This window comes from Chiloscyllium plagiosum, chromosome 1, assembly GCF_004010195.1.
Source record: "Chiloscyllium plagiosum isolate BGI_BamShark_2017 chromosome 1, ASM401019v2, whole genome shotgun sequence".
NCBI classification, from domain to species: Eukaryota; Metazoa; Chordata; class Chondrichthyes; order Orectolobiformes; family Hemiscylliidae; genus Chiloscyllium; species Chiloscyllium plagiosum.
This window is the reverse complement of record NC_057710.1, coordinates 100,166,922-100,184,132: the sequence shown is the minus strand read 5'-3', so window position 1 is coordinate 100,184,132 and position 17,211 is coordinate 100,166,922. Positions and strand designations below refer to the sequence as shown.

The window sequence follows — 17,211 nt, the reverse complement described above, 5'->3', positions numbered from 1 at the left end:
AGGCGGTGCTGAGTTCGAGGGATTTGACTGAGACAAGGTGGGGGGAGAGGAAATGAGGAAACTGGAGAACTCAGATTTCTCCTTCCACCTATCGCATTTCCAACGCCCCTCCCCCAAGTCCCTCCTCCCTACCTTTTATCTTAGCCTGCTGGACACACTTTCCTCATTCCTGAAGAAGGGCTTATGCCTGAAACGTCGATTCTCCTGTTCCTTGGATGCTGCCTGACCTGCTGTGCTTTTCCAGCAACACATTTTCAGCAACTTATATATTGAGGTCATACAAAACCATGATCATTTATATGCTGTGATTTATGGTAACAGTCCTAGTGAAGTGGTCATCAGTGCTGTTCAAAATATAACATAATTGGTTAAGAAATAGATGAATGTCTATGTTCCGAACTCTGTGCACTTCAAGATTTACTATATATACCTGTGTAAAAATCATGATCATGTAGAAGTTGACCTATGATTTTTGGCTTAAGAAATTGAAACATTTACATGGTTTTCTGTAATTTTGCATGAACTCATATGAAGAGCTGTTGTGCCACACTATGTTTCAAAGTTCTCTACCTCCTGTCAATTTTGTTTGGCTCATTGATATTGTGTGGTTTTGAGTTTCACATGTCAGACAAGGGTGGCTGATTAAGTTGCTTTCCAATCAGGACAGGAAAATATGGCATACAGTCAGGAAATAGCCCATCATATCACTACAGAGTTGGAAAAGAGACTACATTGACTCAGAATTTGATGAAAGACAAGAAGGAGGCAGTACTTCCCTCTTTCTATACCAGTGTGAAAGGATAGATCGCATCTCAGGAAATGCAGACACATTTTTACAAGGGTCGGAATATTATCAGGGCCTGAGTGTTGTAAATGATGGCAAGAAATCTAAGATAATCACGCAACAAGTGTGATCAAGGTATCAAGGCAAGATTCTTACTAGGCAGCAGGAAGTTGTCTATTAAGGGTGGGTTATGAGTCATTAACAATTTTACTAACTGCACATCTTGCCTCATCAGTTTGCAACTTCCCATCCTGCAAGCAACTAGGTACCAACATTCCACTCACTGGTTCCTACAAAGGCCCTCTGCCATGTTGGATGCCAGTTACAATCATCTCAGAGCACTCGCCATGGAAACCAACTACCCACACACCACATCCTCCAACACTGATGTCTGATCATTGGCAGCATTGAAGAACCCTCAAGGGACACCTGCAATGCTGTTTAAAGGATGCTTCTGCACTTTAGTGCTGCATCGTTGGGTGCAATAGCAACTATCATTGCAATCCGGCAACAGGGACACTGGGTGCTCAGGGAAATTCACCGAGGTCATGGACTGGACCATCTTGGATTTTCTTGGTACTCACTTCTGATCTGAGCTTACCAGGACTTTTACAGCATCCATGCGCTGCCTTTCTTGCACTCTGCCTCTCTGCCAGAGATACCAGGCTAACAGCACTTCAGTGTTACCTTGCTGTTGAGCACAGTTACAAAGCCAGGAAGCTTGTCATGATCGTCAGCAGTCCTCATTCAAGTCATGGGGGTCCTGGCACAGTTAGTCAAGGGCAGCCTTCCACAACATTCACGGATGTGGACAAGGTCAGTCAGGCACTTGGGCAGTTAGGGTCAAGATCCTCTCCTCTGAAAGCGGAAAGAGCCAAATATCAGGAAGCCCACCATTTCTGTCCTGTTGTGGTGGAGAGCTTTCCTCTTAGAATGAAAGGAAATCGGGTATTCAGGGAGATGAACATGGGTGGCACAGCTGTCACCTTTGCTAAAGGTAAGAACGACTGCATTCGCAGCACAGGGGGCACTCAGGGTTAATGGGGTCGGGGCGTGAGGTGACTAACAGCGGGTGGGGGAGAAGGTGTTGAATGCAATAGAGTGAGTGGCTGTGTCTGAGCCTTGGTGAGAGTCAGGTCCAGGAGAAGAGATAGAGTGTGAGGCAACAGAGAAGTGGTGGTGACACCCAAGCTGTTGGAGTGAAGGAGGGCATGGACTTGTTCCCAATATTCATGTGCAAACTGTTAAACTGAGACTGCACTGACATGGGTGGAAGCTCAGATTAAGTTGGCACAGTCTGGGTGTTGTGGTCTCTAGTGGTGGTCCTAGAGGGAGAGGGTGTCCCACCACAACATCACTCTGTTCAGCAGGACATCCCTCCAGAAACCTGCCCACAAAGCTGGGTGCCAAATTAATATTCGCCTGTCACATATGAGACACATGTCAGGATAAAACACCGTGCATGAGTTTGGCACCATCCAATACAAAGCAGCCTGCTTGATTGGCAGCATATCGACAAGCTCTTTACACACTGTTCAGTAGCTGTAGCATGTCCCATCTACAAGATGCATGGCAGAAATTCATCAAAGATCATGTGTCAACACCTTCCCATCCCCCGATCACTTCCTTCTGGAAGGACAAGGGCAGTAACTGCAGGGGAACATCACAACACCACCTGCTAGTTCTCCTCTGAACCATTCACCATCCTGACTTGGAAATACATTGTTGTTCTTGCAGTGTCACTGGGTCAAACTCCTGGAATTCACTCTCTCCCCTGTTGGTCTACCTACTGCACACAGACTGCAGCAGTTTCAGAAGGCAGCTCACCACCACTTTCTCAAGAGGAACTCAGGATGGCCAATAAATGGAGGAGAAAGTGAGGATCGCAGATGCTGGAGATCAGAGTTGAAAAGTATGGTGCTGGAAAAACACAGCAGGTCAGACACCATCCATGGAGCAGGACAGTTGACATTTCGAGCATAAGCTTTTCATCAGCAATGAGGGGGTGGCCCAAGGGGACTGAGAGATAAATGGGAGGGGGTGAGGCTGGGGTCGGGTAGTAGCGATAGGTGGATGGAGGTGGGAAGGAAGATGGACAGGTAGGACAGTTCAAAAGGGCGGTACTGAGTTGGAATATTGGATCTGGAATAAGGTGGGGTTAGGGAAATGAAGAAATTGGTGAAATCCACATTGATCCTGTGTGGTTGCTGGGTCCCAAGGCAGAAGATGAGGTGTTCTTCCTCCAGGCGTCAAGTGGCTAGAGTTTGGCGATGGAGGTCCAGGACTTGCACGTCCTTGGTCGAGTGAAAGGGGGAGTTAAAGTGTTCGGCCACAGGGCAGAGGGGTTGTTTAGTGCATGTGTCCTAGAGATGAACTCTGAAACGTTCTGCAAGTTGGCATCCTGTCTCCCCAGTGTAGAGGAAATGACACCGAGAGCAATAAATGCTGACCTAGCCAGCCTCACCCACATCCTCAGAGTGAACAAAAAGTAACATGAGAAGCTACAAGTGATGGTCCGAATGATGGCACTATCAACAGTTGAAAGGTAGCCTATAATTTTGGCCTTGTTAGTTGTCAGAGTGACGATCCCTTCTGGATTCCTCTCAAGATGTATTTTTATCTTTCCTCTATGTGGATCTAAAGCAAGAAATTCTAACAACCCCTCAAAATGGTTACTTCTGTAGAAGTCAACTCTTAAACATTCACCACAAAAAACTAGTCCAAGGATTAGATGGTTACACATATTTACACAGCAATTATGTGCTGTTACTAAGTGACATGTGGCACTAACAGCAACCATATCTAACGTGATGGGAACATAAGAAATCATAACAGAAGTAGGCCATTTTAGCCCCTCAAGTCTGCTCCACCATTCCACTATTCAATAAAATCATGCCGACTTGCCCCAAGGCTCAACTCTCCAGATTTTTAAAAAATCTACTTCCCTTTTTAAGTACTTCCAGAGATCTAGCCTTCACACAGTTTGGATTCAGAATTCCTGATATTTACTAACCTCTGAGTAAAGATTGCCTCACAGCACAATGTTTAAACAAGTTTAATATGGTCTCTAGTGAGAGAATTCCCTCAATTGTAAAAACAATTACCCTGTCAAGTCTCTCAGAATCATGTATATTCCAATATTTTAAAAAAACTAATGAATAAAAGCCTAACCTGTTTACCCATTCTTGATAATGTCCACCCCTTGAGCTCAGGATTCAATCTAATCAATCAATCAATCTTTTTTGGACAACCTCCAATATCAGCAAATTCTTCCTCAAATAAAGGGGAAAAAAACTCCAGATATAGCCTCACCAATAATTCCCAAGAATCCCAATTCCCTAGCCATGCCAAAATTCAATTGTCCTTCTTATAAGTATTTGTTGCAATTGCATACTAATGTTTTGTGTTTCCTGAGTCTGATTTTGAAACACAAAGATTTCTGTTTTTCTTTCTCTCTGTCACAAGAAATTCCAGAGAGGCAGTTTAACCAGATTTTCATTTAGCAACCATCAGAGAGAAAGCACCTTCAAGTATAAGCATGTCCTCCCTGGATTGATTGCTTTTAGAATTGTCAGATACAGTGAGTCCAGATATCCAGAGTACCATCTTCTCAAGATCATACAGAGCAGAAAACTATTTGACACCATTTTGTTTTCAAGTCAAGTGAACCATTTTGGATGCACTGAATGAACTGGGTTGACTGATGTAGTGAATTATAAAGAAGTGGAATAGACAAAATATTGAGACATACCTGCTCACTCTTATACAGCCAAATGATGCTGCCTCGCAGTACAACAAAGATGCGAGCTTTGTAGCCTCTCAGCTCGAGATAACCAAATTTATCAGCTGTAACAGCACATCGCGAATTCAATTGAGAAAATATGTTAGACTGTGATCTTAGTGCAGTGAGAAGTGTGTCCATCCAGTCTTCTCTATCACCTGTCAAAGAAAATCACAGGAATTCAACCAGTCTCATTCGATCACAATATTCCAAAGTCCTTGTTTTTATTTTTTGGAATTTATCAATCAGACACTATGTACTTAAAATAAAAATAGGTGGAGATGACAACAGGAGTTAAAAACCAAGTGCTCAGTTCCCACTTTAACACTGGGAATTCTTTACAAAGGTTATTACATTTGAAATACTTGTATGTTAACATTTTAGCCAGGGTCACTAGGGTACAGTTTAAATCAGCTTGGAGAGGTTTACAATCAATCAATCTTCTCTGTGAAACATCATAACAATTTATCTTGTGTCTCTCTTTTAATAGAGCCTTTTGAATGTACCAGTCCTCATTTAGGGTCCTTAATGAAGCATTGATATTTGGAATCACAAATGAAACCTTGCTGTGTTCCACCATCAGTCCTATATTACCCTGGCCCCACCCTCAACACAATCAAGAGTGTGCTACTAAGTCAATTCACAGTTAAACTTGCTCGGAAGACAAATACCTGAATTCAATCTTTTTTCCCCCACTCCCCACCCTCGAATGTAGCTCTCTCTGTACAATCATTTTAGCTTCTGATTGTTCCATGCACATTTGCTGACAATCTAGCTCCATCTACTGGAGAAAACAACATTGCTTTCCAAAATAATTGCGAATCAATTTTAATGGTATCCATTTAATACAAGAGGAAGTATCTGATCTGTGCTCTGCCAATAAAACAGTTAACACCCCTCCCTCATTCCATCTTTCCACCTCATGGTTCAACACAACAAAGTAAAACTTCGAACAAAACAAAAGCTTGAGTGGTTAGCAACCTAATGCAAAAAGTTTAAACAGAGATTATAAAATCACAAATCTGCTCAAGCTCACTTTCCTCTGTTTCAAAGTAAATAAATGGTGGAAGATAAGCTCAGAGCATAAGTGTCAAATGTAATGTTAAAGCTAAGATGTAATTAAAAGTGTTGTTATGCAACATGCTACTCAATTAAGGTCATGAGCTTAAGATGTACTACCGAGGGAATTCTGTGTTAGACTGCGACATTATAATTCAGGAAATGCAGCCAATGTGGCAACTTAACAAGCAAGGTGACCTTCGTACCATGTAATACTTCAGCCTGTCCTGATGTCAAGACGTGAATGTTTGGCTATTCTGTACCCAATTCTGAGGCTAAGATTAAGAATTCAACTGCAACCTCCACCACCAGACATTGCCAATTGCATAGTAAAGTTTTGATTTGCAAAATGTAATATATTGTAAACCGCTATGTAATATACATGAGCAAAAAACTGTAACTGCTCTGAAATGAGAAACAGGAAAAAGCTCAACAGGTCAGACTGCATCTGTGGACAGCAGCAGAGCAAAGGTTTCAGGTCAGTGACCTTCCATTGGAATTGACGAGCAGTGTTTTCATGAACGGTCATCAAAGTGAAACATAACTCTGTTTCTCTCCAAAGATGTGACACGACCTGCTGAGGTTTTCCAGTTTTTTTTATTCTTCGTATACATGGTATTTTGATGGACTTGAAATTACAACAAATCCAAGATTCCTCACAGGCATCAGTAAAATGAATCACACTTTTAAAAGCAGTGAGATTGCTTTACACGCTAACATGGTGCTTGCATGGGACTCTCAGATCATTTGGAAAAACCATCAAGTGTTTCACTCAGGAATAAAATAGAGGACAGGACAAAATTAAATAAAGACAACTGATGGATGGGTTGTTTCCGATTGAGAGTGAAGTAGTTGCTGTAGGGACCTGCATTGGCTTACTACTTTGAACCATCGGCACTTAACAGGTGGTAAAGAGATAGATAAATCACAAAAGAGGAGAACATTTTCAGATCTATCATTTCCAATAATAGATTGAATCACAATCCTCGTGTATGTTGCTTTCTTACCTTCTTTTTCGATCCTAAAAGTAAACGTTCTGGTGGAAGAAACCACCTCAAACTTGTTGTCTCCTAACTCTTGAACTCTGATTATTGAAGAGAGTGGGATGATTCCTTTTGAGTACATTTCCTTTGATGAGGAACAGGAAGATAAAAAAAAAGCTATTAGTTTATGCCTTTTCTAACTTACAGTGAACATTTATAAACTGAGATTGAAGTTACTAAACAATATCCATTGGGCAGCACACTCTCATCATATAGATTTGACCTCTTCAATGGAGCACCTGGGATACTCTACTGGTCTATTGAAACCAATACCAAATCAAAGTGTTAATAAAGTGAATACCAAGCATTTTCTTAAAGTAAAAAGCTACAGGTCAAACTTTAGAATTCATTATAGCTCATTTCAATCTGGGAGAATTCTGAATCTTTTTGTTTTTGGTTTATATTTCAATATCTGATTTAGAAAAATGTTTCTTTCATTTTATTTAAAACTCAATTATGCCTATTATTTTCCAACTGGATTTAAAGTCTATTTTATAAAGAACTCATACTGATTAGATGTCTTGTTTCATCCAATTATAATTTATGAAAGTACGCCTGTATCATCCTACTTGATGATCTACAATATAATTATATTTCTATCCCAATAAAGGAGGTGTGATAAGCAATCACTGATTTCAGATGGGAAATATTTTCACCCACCTCCCCTCCATCGCATCAATCACAAAATTTCTAAAGAGTTTTTCCTTGCCAAATTGATTTGTAATATTCATTGTTGAGTTCTCAATTAATCATGTTGTAATATTAAAGAGTTTTTAAGATGATCAGTTTTGAACAATGTGTGATTTATGATGCAAATGCTTACAATAACATGGTAATTACAACATTGATATTAAGTTTACAACTACACTGTTAGACTAATTTCCCAGGAAAGTTGGAACATTGTCAAAGTTTCACATTGTTTATGCTTGATCTCAAAAGCTTGTCATCAACTCTCACATGCAAGAAAACCTTTCAACTAATGTTGCAGGTCTACTTGAAAATAGCTAGATATTCTACCTGCAATGGCAGTAATCAAAACAGCTTTATAGATTATCAGAATTATAAGAGGCTAAGACCATCTAAGAAAGCCAGGAAATGAAACAGTGATATTTTATAACTTAATAAGCTTTACTTTTACTCATTTGGATGGGCATCTTGCTGAACACGAACATAGGAACATGACAAAATTTGTGACATCTTTCTTCTCAGAGTTACTCATTTAGGAAACGTATGTGTATCTATAAGCTGAGAAGAAAGTCTGGTGATATTAACTACAATTTTCAACAACGAAGCTTTTCAGCTCAATCAATGTATTACATTTTACCAACAAGGCGTTCTTTATAAATACCAACTATTTATTTTAAAAACCATTGTTCCTGAGATTTTTTTTAATTTTCACTTTTCAATCCTGGCTTTTATTTTTGGTTAGAAAAACTTGTAATCATTGGTTTATAAATTTCTCAGTTATGGGATGGTGCAAAGAAGAAAGAATTAGAGGCATACAAAATGAAAGTATATTAGAGTTAGTAGCAGTCAAAACTACAATGGTACATGAATGATAACCATAGTGGTTTTCTTCTGTATAAACTATCATTAGGCCAACAGCGAACTGAAAGTATACAACATCATACGGCACGTGACTGATACATCTGAAACGCCAGGGTTATTGCAAGAACAATCTAGGAAACGTAACTAAAAGTATAGTAAAATATATTGTAGATTAACATAATTTGCTGGAATGCAGTAGCATAGAGGTAACATTACTAGACCAAACCCCCAGATAGTACTCTGGGGAAAAGGTTTTGAATCCCAACATGACTGACGGTGAAGTTTAAATGTAGTAAAACAAAATTGAAATTGAAAGCTAGCCTAATGGCAACTATGTAACCATTGCTGATTGTCGCAAAAACCTATCTGGTTTACTAATGCACTTCAGGGAAGGAAATCTATCATCATTATCCAGCCTGGCCAACATGTGACTCCAGACACACATTTCAGTAAAGTGGTTGACTTTTAAAGGCCCTCTGAAATAGCTTAGCAAGCCATTCCAGAGCAAGAAATATTAGCCCAGGCAGTGATATCCATAATTCTTGAATGAATGAAATAGAAATCAGAAATACTTTAATGCGGAGTGCAAGTTTAGAAGTTTCATTATGTGTCAATGTCTTAAGTTAGGAAAATGTAGTTTCATAATGGCAGTCATGGGTTATTTTATCCTGTTCTGAATTTTTTTTAAAAAAACTTAGATAAATCCTAATTGATGCTGTGTGACTTCTATAGGGATATACTCAGATTTTCCTTGACAGAAGTAATATCTCGATTTGTTTTCTTGTTTTTCTTTTCGATTAATCTCTTATCACTGACCCACTTTAACAATGCTATCCACGTAAGCTCACTCAAGAGTCAGGACTTCATGCATTTCTCAAGATACAATCAAAGTAATTCCTTCATCGAACTATAGTTACAATGCCTGTTTTAGCTCTACAGCAGGCAAACTGATGTGCAAATATTCAGTAATAGTTGGACTCTAAGCTTACATTTATTACTTCAATTATTTTATTCTTGAAGTTACAATACCTTGTATCTGCACTTCAATGCAATCAGGAAACTGTACTCAGATTTGAAGTTATGGTACAGTTCAAGTTTCTAGTAAACCAATTTTAGGTTCACAAGACATAAAATCTTCAATAAACTAGAGTAAATGGGCAACATAATGGAATATAATAATTTTGTTTTTTCAAACACTTCCACTCAAGAGTATTTAAGTTTGTCCAGTTTTATTAATACAAGACAAAAAGAGGATTTGTCAGTAATAATAATCATTTTGCTTTAAGAAGGACAATGAGTAACCAGATTTAAAATGACCAAAAATGACTTAAACATTATACTAAACCATTTAGTTTGGTTTAAATCTAAAAATCTTAAACCTTAAGTCTTGTACTCAATATCAAAATATTTACCTTATTAAGAAGCTAATGAAAAAGCTTGCTTCTCAGTGTTTCTGTGCCACACTTTACAAAAGCGTGAAGCATCATAGTAAAGGCAAATGCAATTGGTTTTGTGTATTTACAATTTTTATTAAAAAGTCTTTCACAATCTTTTCCAGCTAATTGTGCTGGAATCTGTGCCCAAAGCTGTAGAAACTCTCAGCATGTCACTTTCCATTCCACTCCATCCAATAAAGCAATACGAGCACAGTTCTATTGAGAAAATAGCTGCATTATTTTAGCAGAGAAAAACATTATTTGCTTTGTAAGCTATATCATTAACTGGTCGAGACAAAACACACAAAAAATATGCAAACGTTAAAATATCTTTTTAAAGCTGTTGTAAATGGAGGTCAGTTTACATCTGAAGAAAGAGACAATTAACATCTCTCACAACTCAGCCAACAGGGATTCAAAAGAAGGTCTTTAATTTAAATTGCAACCTCGCTTTACAGTTGCTGTGCATCTAAAGGAAAATAAATCCTTGCAATTATACACTGTAGTCCCTTTCATCACCTTTGATCATCTTGAGGCAAAATTCTTTAAATATATTTTGAATTTGCATTATTGTTATTGATAGGTAACCAACTTCATCTTCAATATAAGTATCACTGCTGTTAGTCTCACAAAGCATCATTGTTCAAAAAAAACATTTATGTCAACCTTCAACACTGCATTTTCATTGAGCAAACCTACTTTGAGAGGGCTGCAATGCAGCAAATATAAACAATGTTACATACACTGATGGCAACTTGATTCTTTATATAATAGCATGCTTGAGTTTGCATCTCAATGTTTCCATGCATTATCTAATTGCAAGCAAACCAATAACTAGCAAGGCTCCCGAGGTAATCTCAGGAAGCAAGAATTCAGCACCGGCAAGATTAAAAACAAAACTTCACCAAGGTTAACAAACTGCAACATGGATTTAGATTTAATTTTGACTTGAAATGACAGAAAACACAAAAGCCATCCAATTTCTTTCAATTCTAATTTGGAAGTCTTGAATTATTGCTTACTTTATACTGAATGATTCAGTAAAGGGGGGGGGGGCGGAGTTGGATGCGTTCTTCAGTGAATGACATCAGTAAACAGACCGATCCTGGTGCTGTTGTAAATCACAGGTATAAAGCCAGTGAAAAGCTATGACTTGTTTTTTTAAAAACAGTCTGAGATCATGACAAGATATCTAGCTATTTCCAGAACAGAGTAAACCATTGTCTGTCCATGTATTTACACACATGAACACCAATATGCAATAGCATTTTTTGGTTTCTGCTTTTGCCAACATATGTCAATTATTTACTTCTGCATCATATGTATCCAGCAAATTTTTAACAAAAACAAATTCAATCTAGTTTCTTTAATTTGCTCCTTTCTTTCGATTAGCCATTCTAATAAGGTCATCATCCGAGCACTAAAAACAGCAGCTTGAGAACATCTCCATAGTCGCCAGATATCGTATTTGGTTAACCCCCTAGGAAGATACATTTATCCAGGTGAAGAAGTAATCCTTCCCATCTCACCACTTCTCCAATAATTCATTAATTGACCCTCTAAAATGCCCAAGTGACAATCAACTGCTTATTTTTTGACAGATGTTCCAAGGCTTAAAAAGAGAACTTAGAAAACAAAATTAAAAGAACATTTCATTAAACTTGCTTTTAAAGCCTACTGAATGCACCTAGAATTATCAATGTGAACAATAAAGAAAATTTAACCTGAAGGAACAATGTGGAAATGCTTCACAAATGTCTTCTCATTTATTGAAATTTAACATAAAGCAATCTGCTCAAAAAGCTTATTTTGTGGTATTTGGAGACATCTACTGGCAAAACTACAGAAGTGCTGCAATCTTTTTCATGAGGAATTATATTGACATCTTAAAAACAGGGGAATCTGAGAAAACTGCCTGGTGAAAACTGGGTCTTCAGTCGTGAGAAGTCACAATCAATATGGAGATGAGTCTTAGTCTGCGACTGACAGCAATTGGGAAACACAGAAAGATATCCCCCAAGACATCAAGGAGACCTGAGATACAGTTCAAAGGTTGAAATGAATTGTAGGGAGAGACCCAATGAGCTAGAAACTAGATGGTAATAATGAAGCTGGTGCATGCACCTGTTTACACAGAACAAAGCTACATGTTGTAGCAAAGGTTTATTAAAAGTAAATCAGGCATTATTGAATGTGGGGAGATGAAGGAGGGTGGAAATTCCATCTTCTGACACTAAACACAGCCACTACATTGGAAAGGGACATGCATCCTGGTGGAAGACATCAGAGATACTGTCCAAATTAATGACAATGGCTGGAAAATGGAGGAAATGAGCTAGTGGTGTGAGGTTAATACAATCCAGAGCCCTGCTTAATGGTCTGGGAAGCAGATTCAAATCCCAGCTCACCAACTGCTGGAATTCAAATTCAATTCATAAATCCGGAAATAAAAATAAATTTGTCTCAGTAATGGTGACCATATGAAAGAATCACCTACTTCATACAGGTTCGTTAACAATACATTCATCCTTCCTCTGCTCCTAGCTTCTTCGGTTCACTTTTTGCCTCGTGTGTTGTTTCTTGCCCAGCAACCCAAAGGCAGCCTTACTAGGCCCCTGCAGTAAAGCAATTTTAAATGCTGCTAAAAAGTTCAGTTTGAAACAAAATCATAAAACAAGGGACACAAAGTCAGCAAACAGCTACAGCAAAGGCACGTTAGCCTTTATTGTAAGGACACTGGAGTATGAGAATAAAAGATCCTTGCTATAATTGTATGGGTATTGTAACCACACTGGAGTGCTATTGTACAGTGTTGTTCTCCATATGTTTGCAAGGATCTACTTGTCTTCGAGGCAATACAGGGAGGAGAACATAAGCAAGGAAGGTATTGCTAATAAAACCTAAAGAAACACTGGTTAGGCCTCAGCTGGAGAATTTTGTCTGATCAATGGCATCATGCTTTTGGAAGGATGTTAAGGCCTTGGTGAGGATATTGTGGAGATTTAAGACAATGCCTTAATGAATCTGCTTCCATTGACTTGTTTGGCAACATCTTCAAAGCAGAACTTGCTGTGATTTTTCTCTTTTCAAAAGGACATTTCCTCATGTCCTTTTGCTAATAGTCTTAAACTGGATAATGTTGGATTTCAGTTATGTAGACAGAATGAAAAAATTGGGGTTGCATTTCTTAAAAGAGAAAGATAATGTGACACTTAACAGACATCGTTAGAACATTTTGTGATTTTGAGAGAGTAATTAAACAGAACCCATTTCCAGTGACATATGGTTTAATTAATACAGGTTTAAGACTATTAGCAAAAGGACATGAGGAAATGTCCTTTTGAAAAGAGAAAAATCACAGCAAGTTCTGCTTTGAAGATGTTGCCAAACAAGTCAATGGAAGCAGATTCAATAGCAGCATTCAATACAAGAATTGGACAAATAATTGCAAAGGAAAAAAATACACAAAAATAGGAAAAGAGGGAACTAGTGGGCTGCGTTGGATAATTCCAACCAAGAGCCAGCACGAGTCGGATGGGCTCAATGACTTTCCCATGTGCTGTGTGATTCTTTAAATCCTTATACAATGAGCAAAGCCATTCAACAACACGATGAAGCATACTTACTGAATGCCACTGTCACGTGTTGTCAACCATGGCTACCTCACAGAAGCCATGCACTGAGGCACACCATGTCGTGGCCATACAGCACTCAAGGATGTTGCATACATGAGTTTGTTTTTTTAAAGAAAAACAGAGGACTGATACAGCCAAAACAGCTGCAACTGTAGATCCAGTGGCGATCTGGAGAGGAACTCTGGACTGTCATACCTACAGATGTCAAAAACAACTTCAAAAAAAAGAGAAATGCACTACAAACTGACCTGTAATTCCCTGTGAGTACCTCAGTCCATGAACATGACAGGAAAAATAATGGTAGCTGTCTGTGCTTGAGACATACTTGTGTCTTCCCTGACAATAAACACAAACTGGGAATAAAAATGTGCTTCCATGCTGGTTTACATGTATTTGTGACCTGACATTCCAATGTGTGGACTAGTATGTTGGGAAAGTCATAGCTTTTGAGATTCTTTTGAATTCATTCAGGGCATCATCTGCATTAATTGCCCATCCCTAATTATCCAGAAGGCAGTTAGGAGTGAACCACATTGACTCTAAACTCACACCAGTCATTAAATACTCTTGCAACACGGGTATGGAAAGGAAAAAGACCTGCAAAAATAAGGGTCCTAAAGTCGACAGTTCAACTACCAACATCAACATACCAGTAACAACTATAGTAAAGACCCCAATGTTCTTTCATTTAATCTTCACTCTTTTGGTTAACTCAAGAAAGGCTGGCTAAATTAACTCCTTTTGAAACACAAGTTCATTTGGTCTATGCACAAGGAATTCTTTGTAAACTAAACTCATTGTGACCAACAGAGAGGACGGTGATGCCTGTTCATCCCTCACTCACTCAGGAGCTTGACAATTTGAAGTAAACTGCACTAACCTGGGAAGGTCTCCCGGGAACTGGTTGTAAAAAGCAAATGACAACAAAAACATAGGAACCGCATTTACACAATTCAATCAATGTTTAACATGCCACAGCACTCAACCTGGTTGGTTGCCTACAGATCACGATCCAACATCATAGATAGAAGGCCTCCGATGTGTTCAGTCATTGGTATTGTGCATTTCAAAGAAGGCTGGCAGTGATGAATGTTTGGAACGGAAATCCAGGGAAGGTAATCAACACTTTTGTCACCAGCCATTTGGTGAGAAACTCAAATAAGGAACACACAAAATGGACTGTGTATTTTCCTTTTCAACTGTAGGTTGAATCAGATTACCTGAAATGGTTTTTGGAGGACTGGTATATTTTTGTATTTCCACACATTGCTTTTAAGGATTATAATGAACTTGACTCGCTCTTGCAAAGAGGTATTGCAAAAAAAAAATTTTAAATTGGCAAGAAATGACTGACAAAAATGGATACTTTAATTGCATCACTATTCAAGACCAAATCTGTGTGAAGGAACATAAATTATATACAACAAGGTCTCTTCCCAAGCTGTTTAAACACATTCTCCATCAACATCTGACACAGGTTAAGGAAACTAAGCAATGCTTTTTGAAAAAAACAAAAAAAAAAACAGAAATTGCTGGTAAAATTCAGCACGTCTGGCAGCTTCTGAAGAAGGATCACAAGACCCGAAATATTAACTGATTTCTCTCCACAGATGCTGCCAGACCTACTGAGTTTTTCTGAGCAATTTATGTTTTTGTTTCTGATTTCCGTTATCCCAGTTCTTTTGTTTTTTTTTAATGCTTTTTTTAAAAATTGGTTTTTCTTTAAAAGAATGCAAGTTTTCGGGCCATCAATTTGTATGATATGCCATCTCCAGGTTATGTTTTTCCTATTTTCAAACAAGAGTTTTGATTTTTAAGTGAAGAATTTCCTGGTTTACCTAATTTTAGAAAGGCTGAATAGAATACCTGTATGTAATATGTGACTGAATTGTGATACATGTTATTGCCTACACCTTTATAAATATGTGTAACTTGCCACACCAGCTGAAGTTACCATGGAGGAGTCTTCTTCTCGACCCTTCCTCTTTCCTGAAGATAGGGTTGACCCTCAGGTTAGACCACCACCAGTCACCTCCCTCTAATGTGAGAGTAGCTCTATGCTCTGGTAAGACTATGGTGATTTTACCTTTTCACTTGAAATGGATACTAGCCACATTGAAGATATTGAACAATATTTTGTTAAAAGTCAAAGTGATCCAGATTTAAATGGTTATTTTTTTTTGTTATATATCACTTTCTTTGCAAAGAATTTATAAAAAAGAACTCAGCATCTTAAAATTAACAGGATGCAATGAAACAGAATCCTTTTACATCAGGGATTACATTTATGTAACCACTGCAATCTCATTACTTCCCTCATGAATCTACAGAACAATGCTAACGATTCGCCAGTGGACTATAAAACTAAAACAATTTTGTGCATATTGTAAAACAAACACATATCCTCTATTAACAGCATTCAGTGTCAATCTGGGTTCAAAAATACCAATTTCTACTATGTGATTCCCAGAAAGCGAATTCCTCCCAATTCCATAAAATTGATTCTTAAGAATTTCAATATTTCTTCTTCAACTTTCTTCCAGGTGTGTATCAGAAACCCATACTCATTAACAGAAGGAATTGTTTATCTTTTTTGCCTGCATGTTAACATTGGAAATTTAATCATTCTCAATTTACTCTCTCGTGATACTGGTTACACGTTTCTTCCGTAGCCTAGCAGATGGAACAAGCATTTGTGCCCACCTCACAGAAAAGGTCCATGTCTGATACGTATTTTGAAATCCAGTGCCAATGTCATTGAGAAACAGAAAATTTAATCAGCTGAAATTGAACCACAGCAGATGCTATCAAAGCCAGAAGCATGCAACAATTTACAAAATGAAAACTGCGCCATAAATTCTAACATTTCTGGAAGACTTATATTACAAGACCCACACCAATCTCTTAGAGTCTACTCCACAGTTAAGATATAGCTGACTTTAGCAAGGATAAAAAAAGCACAAACAAATCGAGAAAAGTTCAGCGCACAACGGTCGTCAGGTACACAGGAGAAGCTCTGTAACGGGTAGCATCAATGGGTGACCAACCTCCCCTCTGGCTGGAAAATGATCACATCAAAGTAAAATTAATTATTTTTAAAGTAGAGGAAACAATAGGTCAAGGATGGTCAAGTCAATTATCAATTATGAATTAACACAATTATCTCATTCTAGGGATGCACTAGGGAATAAGCAGCTAGCTCCACACTTAGTTTTTCACTCCTTTCCTACTTAGCTTATTGTATGTGGAGAACCAGGAGGCTTTGTAACTACTCATTTTCCAACATGCATTTAGGTTTTTAACGGATTTCTAAAACTTGGAACTTCCTCTATATATTTTCCACTCAATTGCATTATGCAGGATTGGGAAAAAAAATCAGCAAATTAGGAGCTAAATTTCTTTGCCGTGGCATAGGAGAGTAGTTATAAAATCTCGAGGTAGCAGTCATAAATAGGTCTACAAAGTTAAAAATCACACAACACCAGGTTATAGTCCAACAGGTTTAATTGGAAGCACACTAGCTTTCGGAGCGACGCTCCTTCATCAGGTGATAGTGGAGGGCTCGATCGTAACACAGAATTTATAGCAAAAATTTGCAGTGTGATGTAACTGAAATTATACATTGAAAAATTGATTGTCTGTTAAGCCTTTCATCTGTTAGAATACAGTGATAGTTTCACTTCTTTCATGTGTAAATCACAAAACCCTTTTTTTTAAAAGTTGCATTTCTCGGGTTAGCTATTAACAATGGTGATAGCTAGACAATATGTTCAACATATTGTCCAGATATCACCATTGTTAACAGCTAACCCGAGAAAGTTGCATTCTCGGGTTAGCTGTGAACAATGGTGATAGCTAGACAATATGTTGAAGGTGGATTAGTGGTGCTGGAAGAGCACAGCAGTTCAGGCAGCATCCGAGGAGC

At 38.2% G+C, this 17,211-nt stretch overlaps 1 protein-coding gene across 7 annotated transcripts in view; it reads right to left on the bottom strand.

Moving 5' to 3' along the window:
• The window catches only part of arap2 (ArfGAP with RhoGAP domain, ankyrin repeat and PH domain 2), a 304,016-nt gene that overhangs the window by 146,914 nt on the left and 139,891 nt on the right, over positions 1–17,211 (bottom strand). For all 7 annotated transcript variants that reach the window (XM_043693442.1, XM_043693425.1, XM_043693434.1 and 4 more), the window contains exons 8-9: positions 6,632–6,752; positions 4,536–4,723 (exon numbers count right to left, since the gene is read on the bottom strand). In XM_043693442.1, the coding sequence (XP_043549377.1) occupies positions 4,536–4,723; positions 6,632–6,752 (309 nt within the window). The remainder of the gene's footprint in view (positions 1–4,535; positions 4,724–6,631; positions 6,753–17,211) is intronic.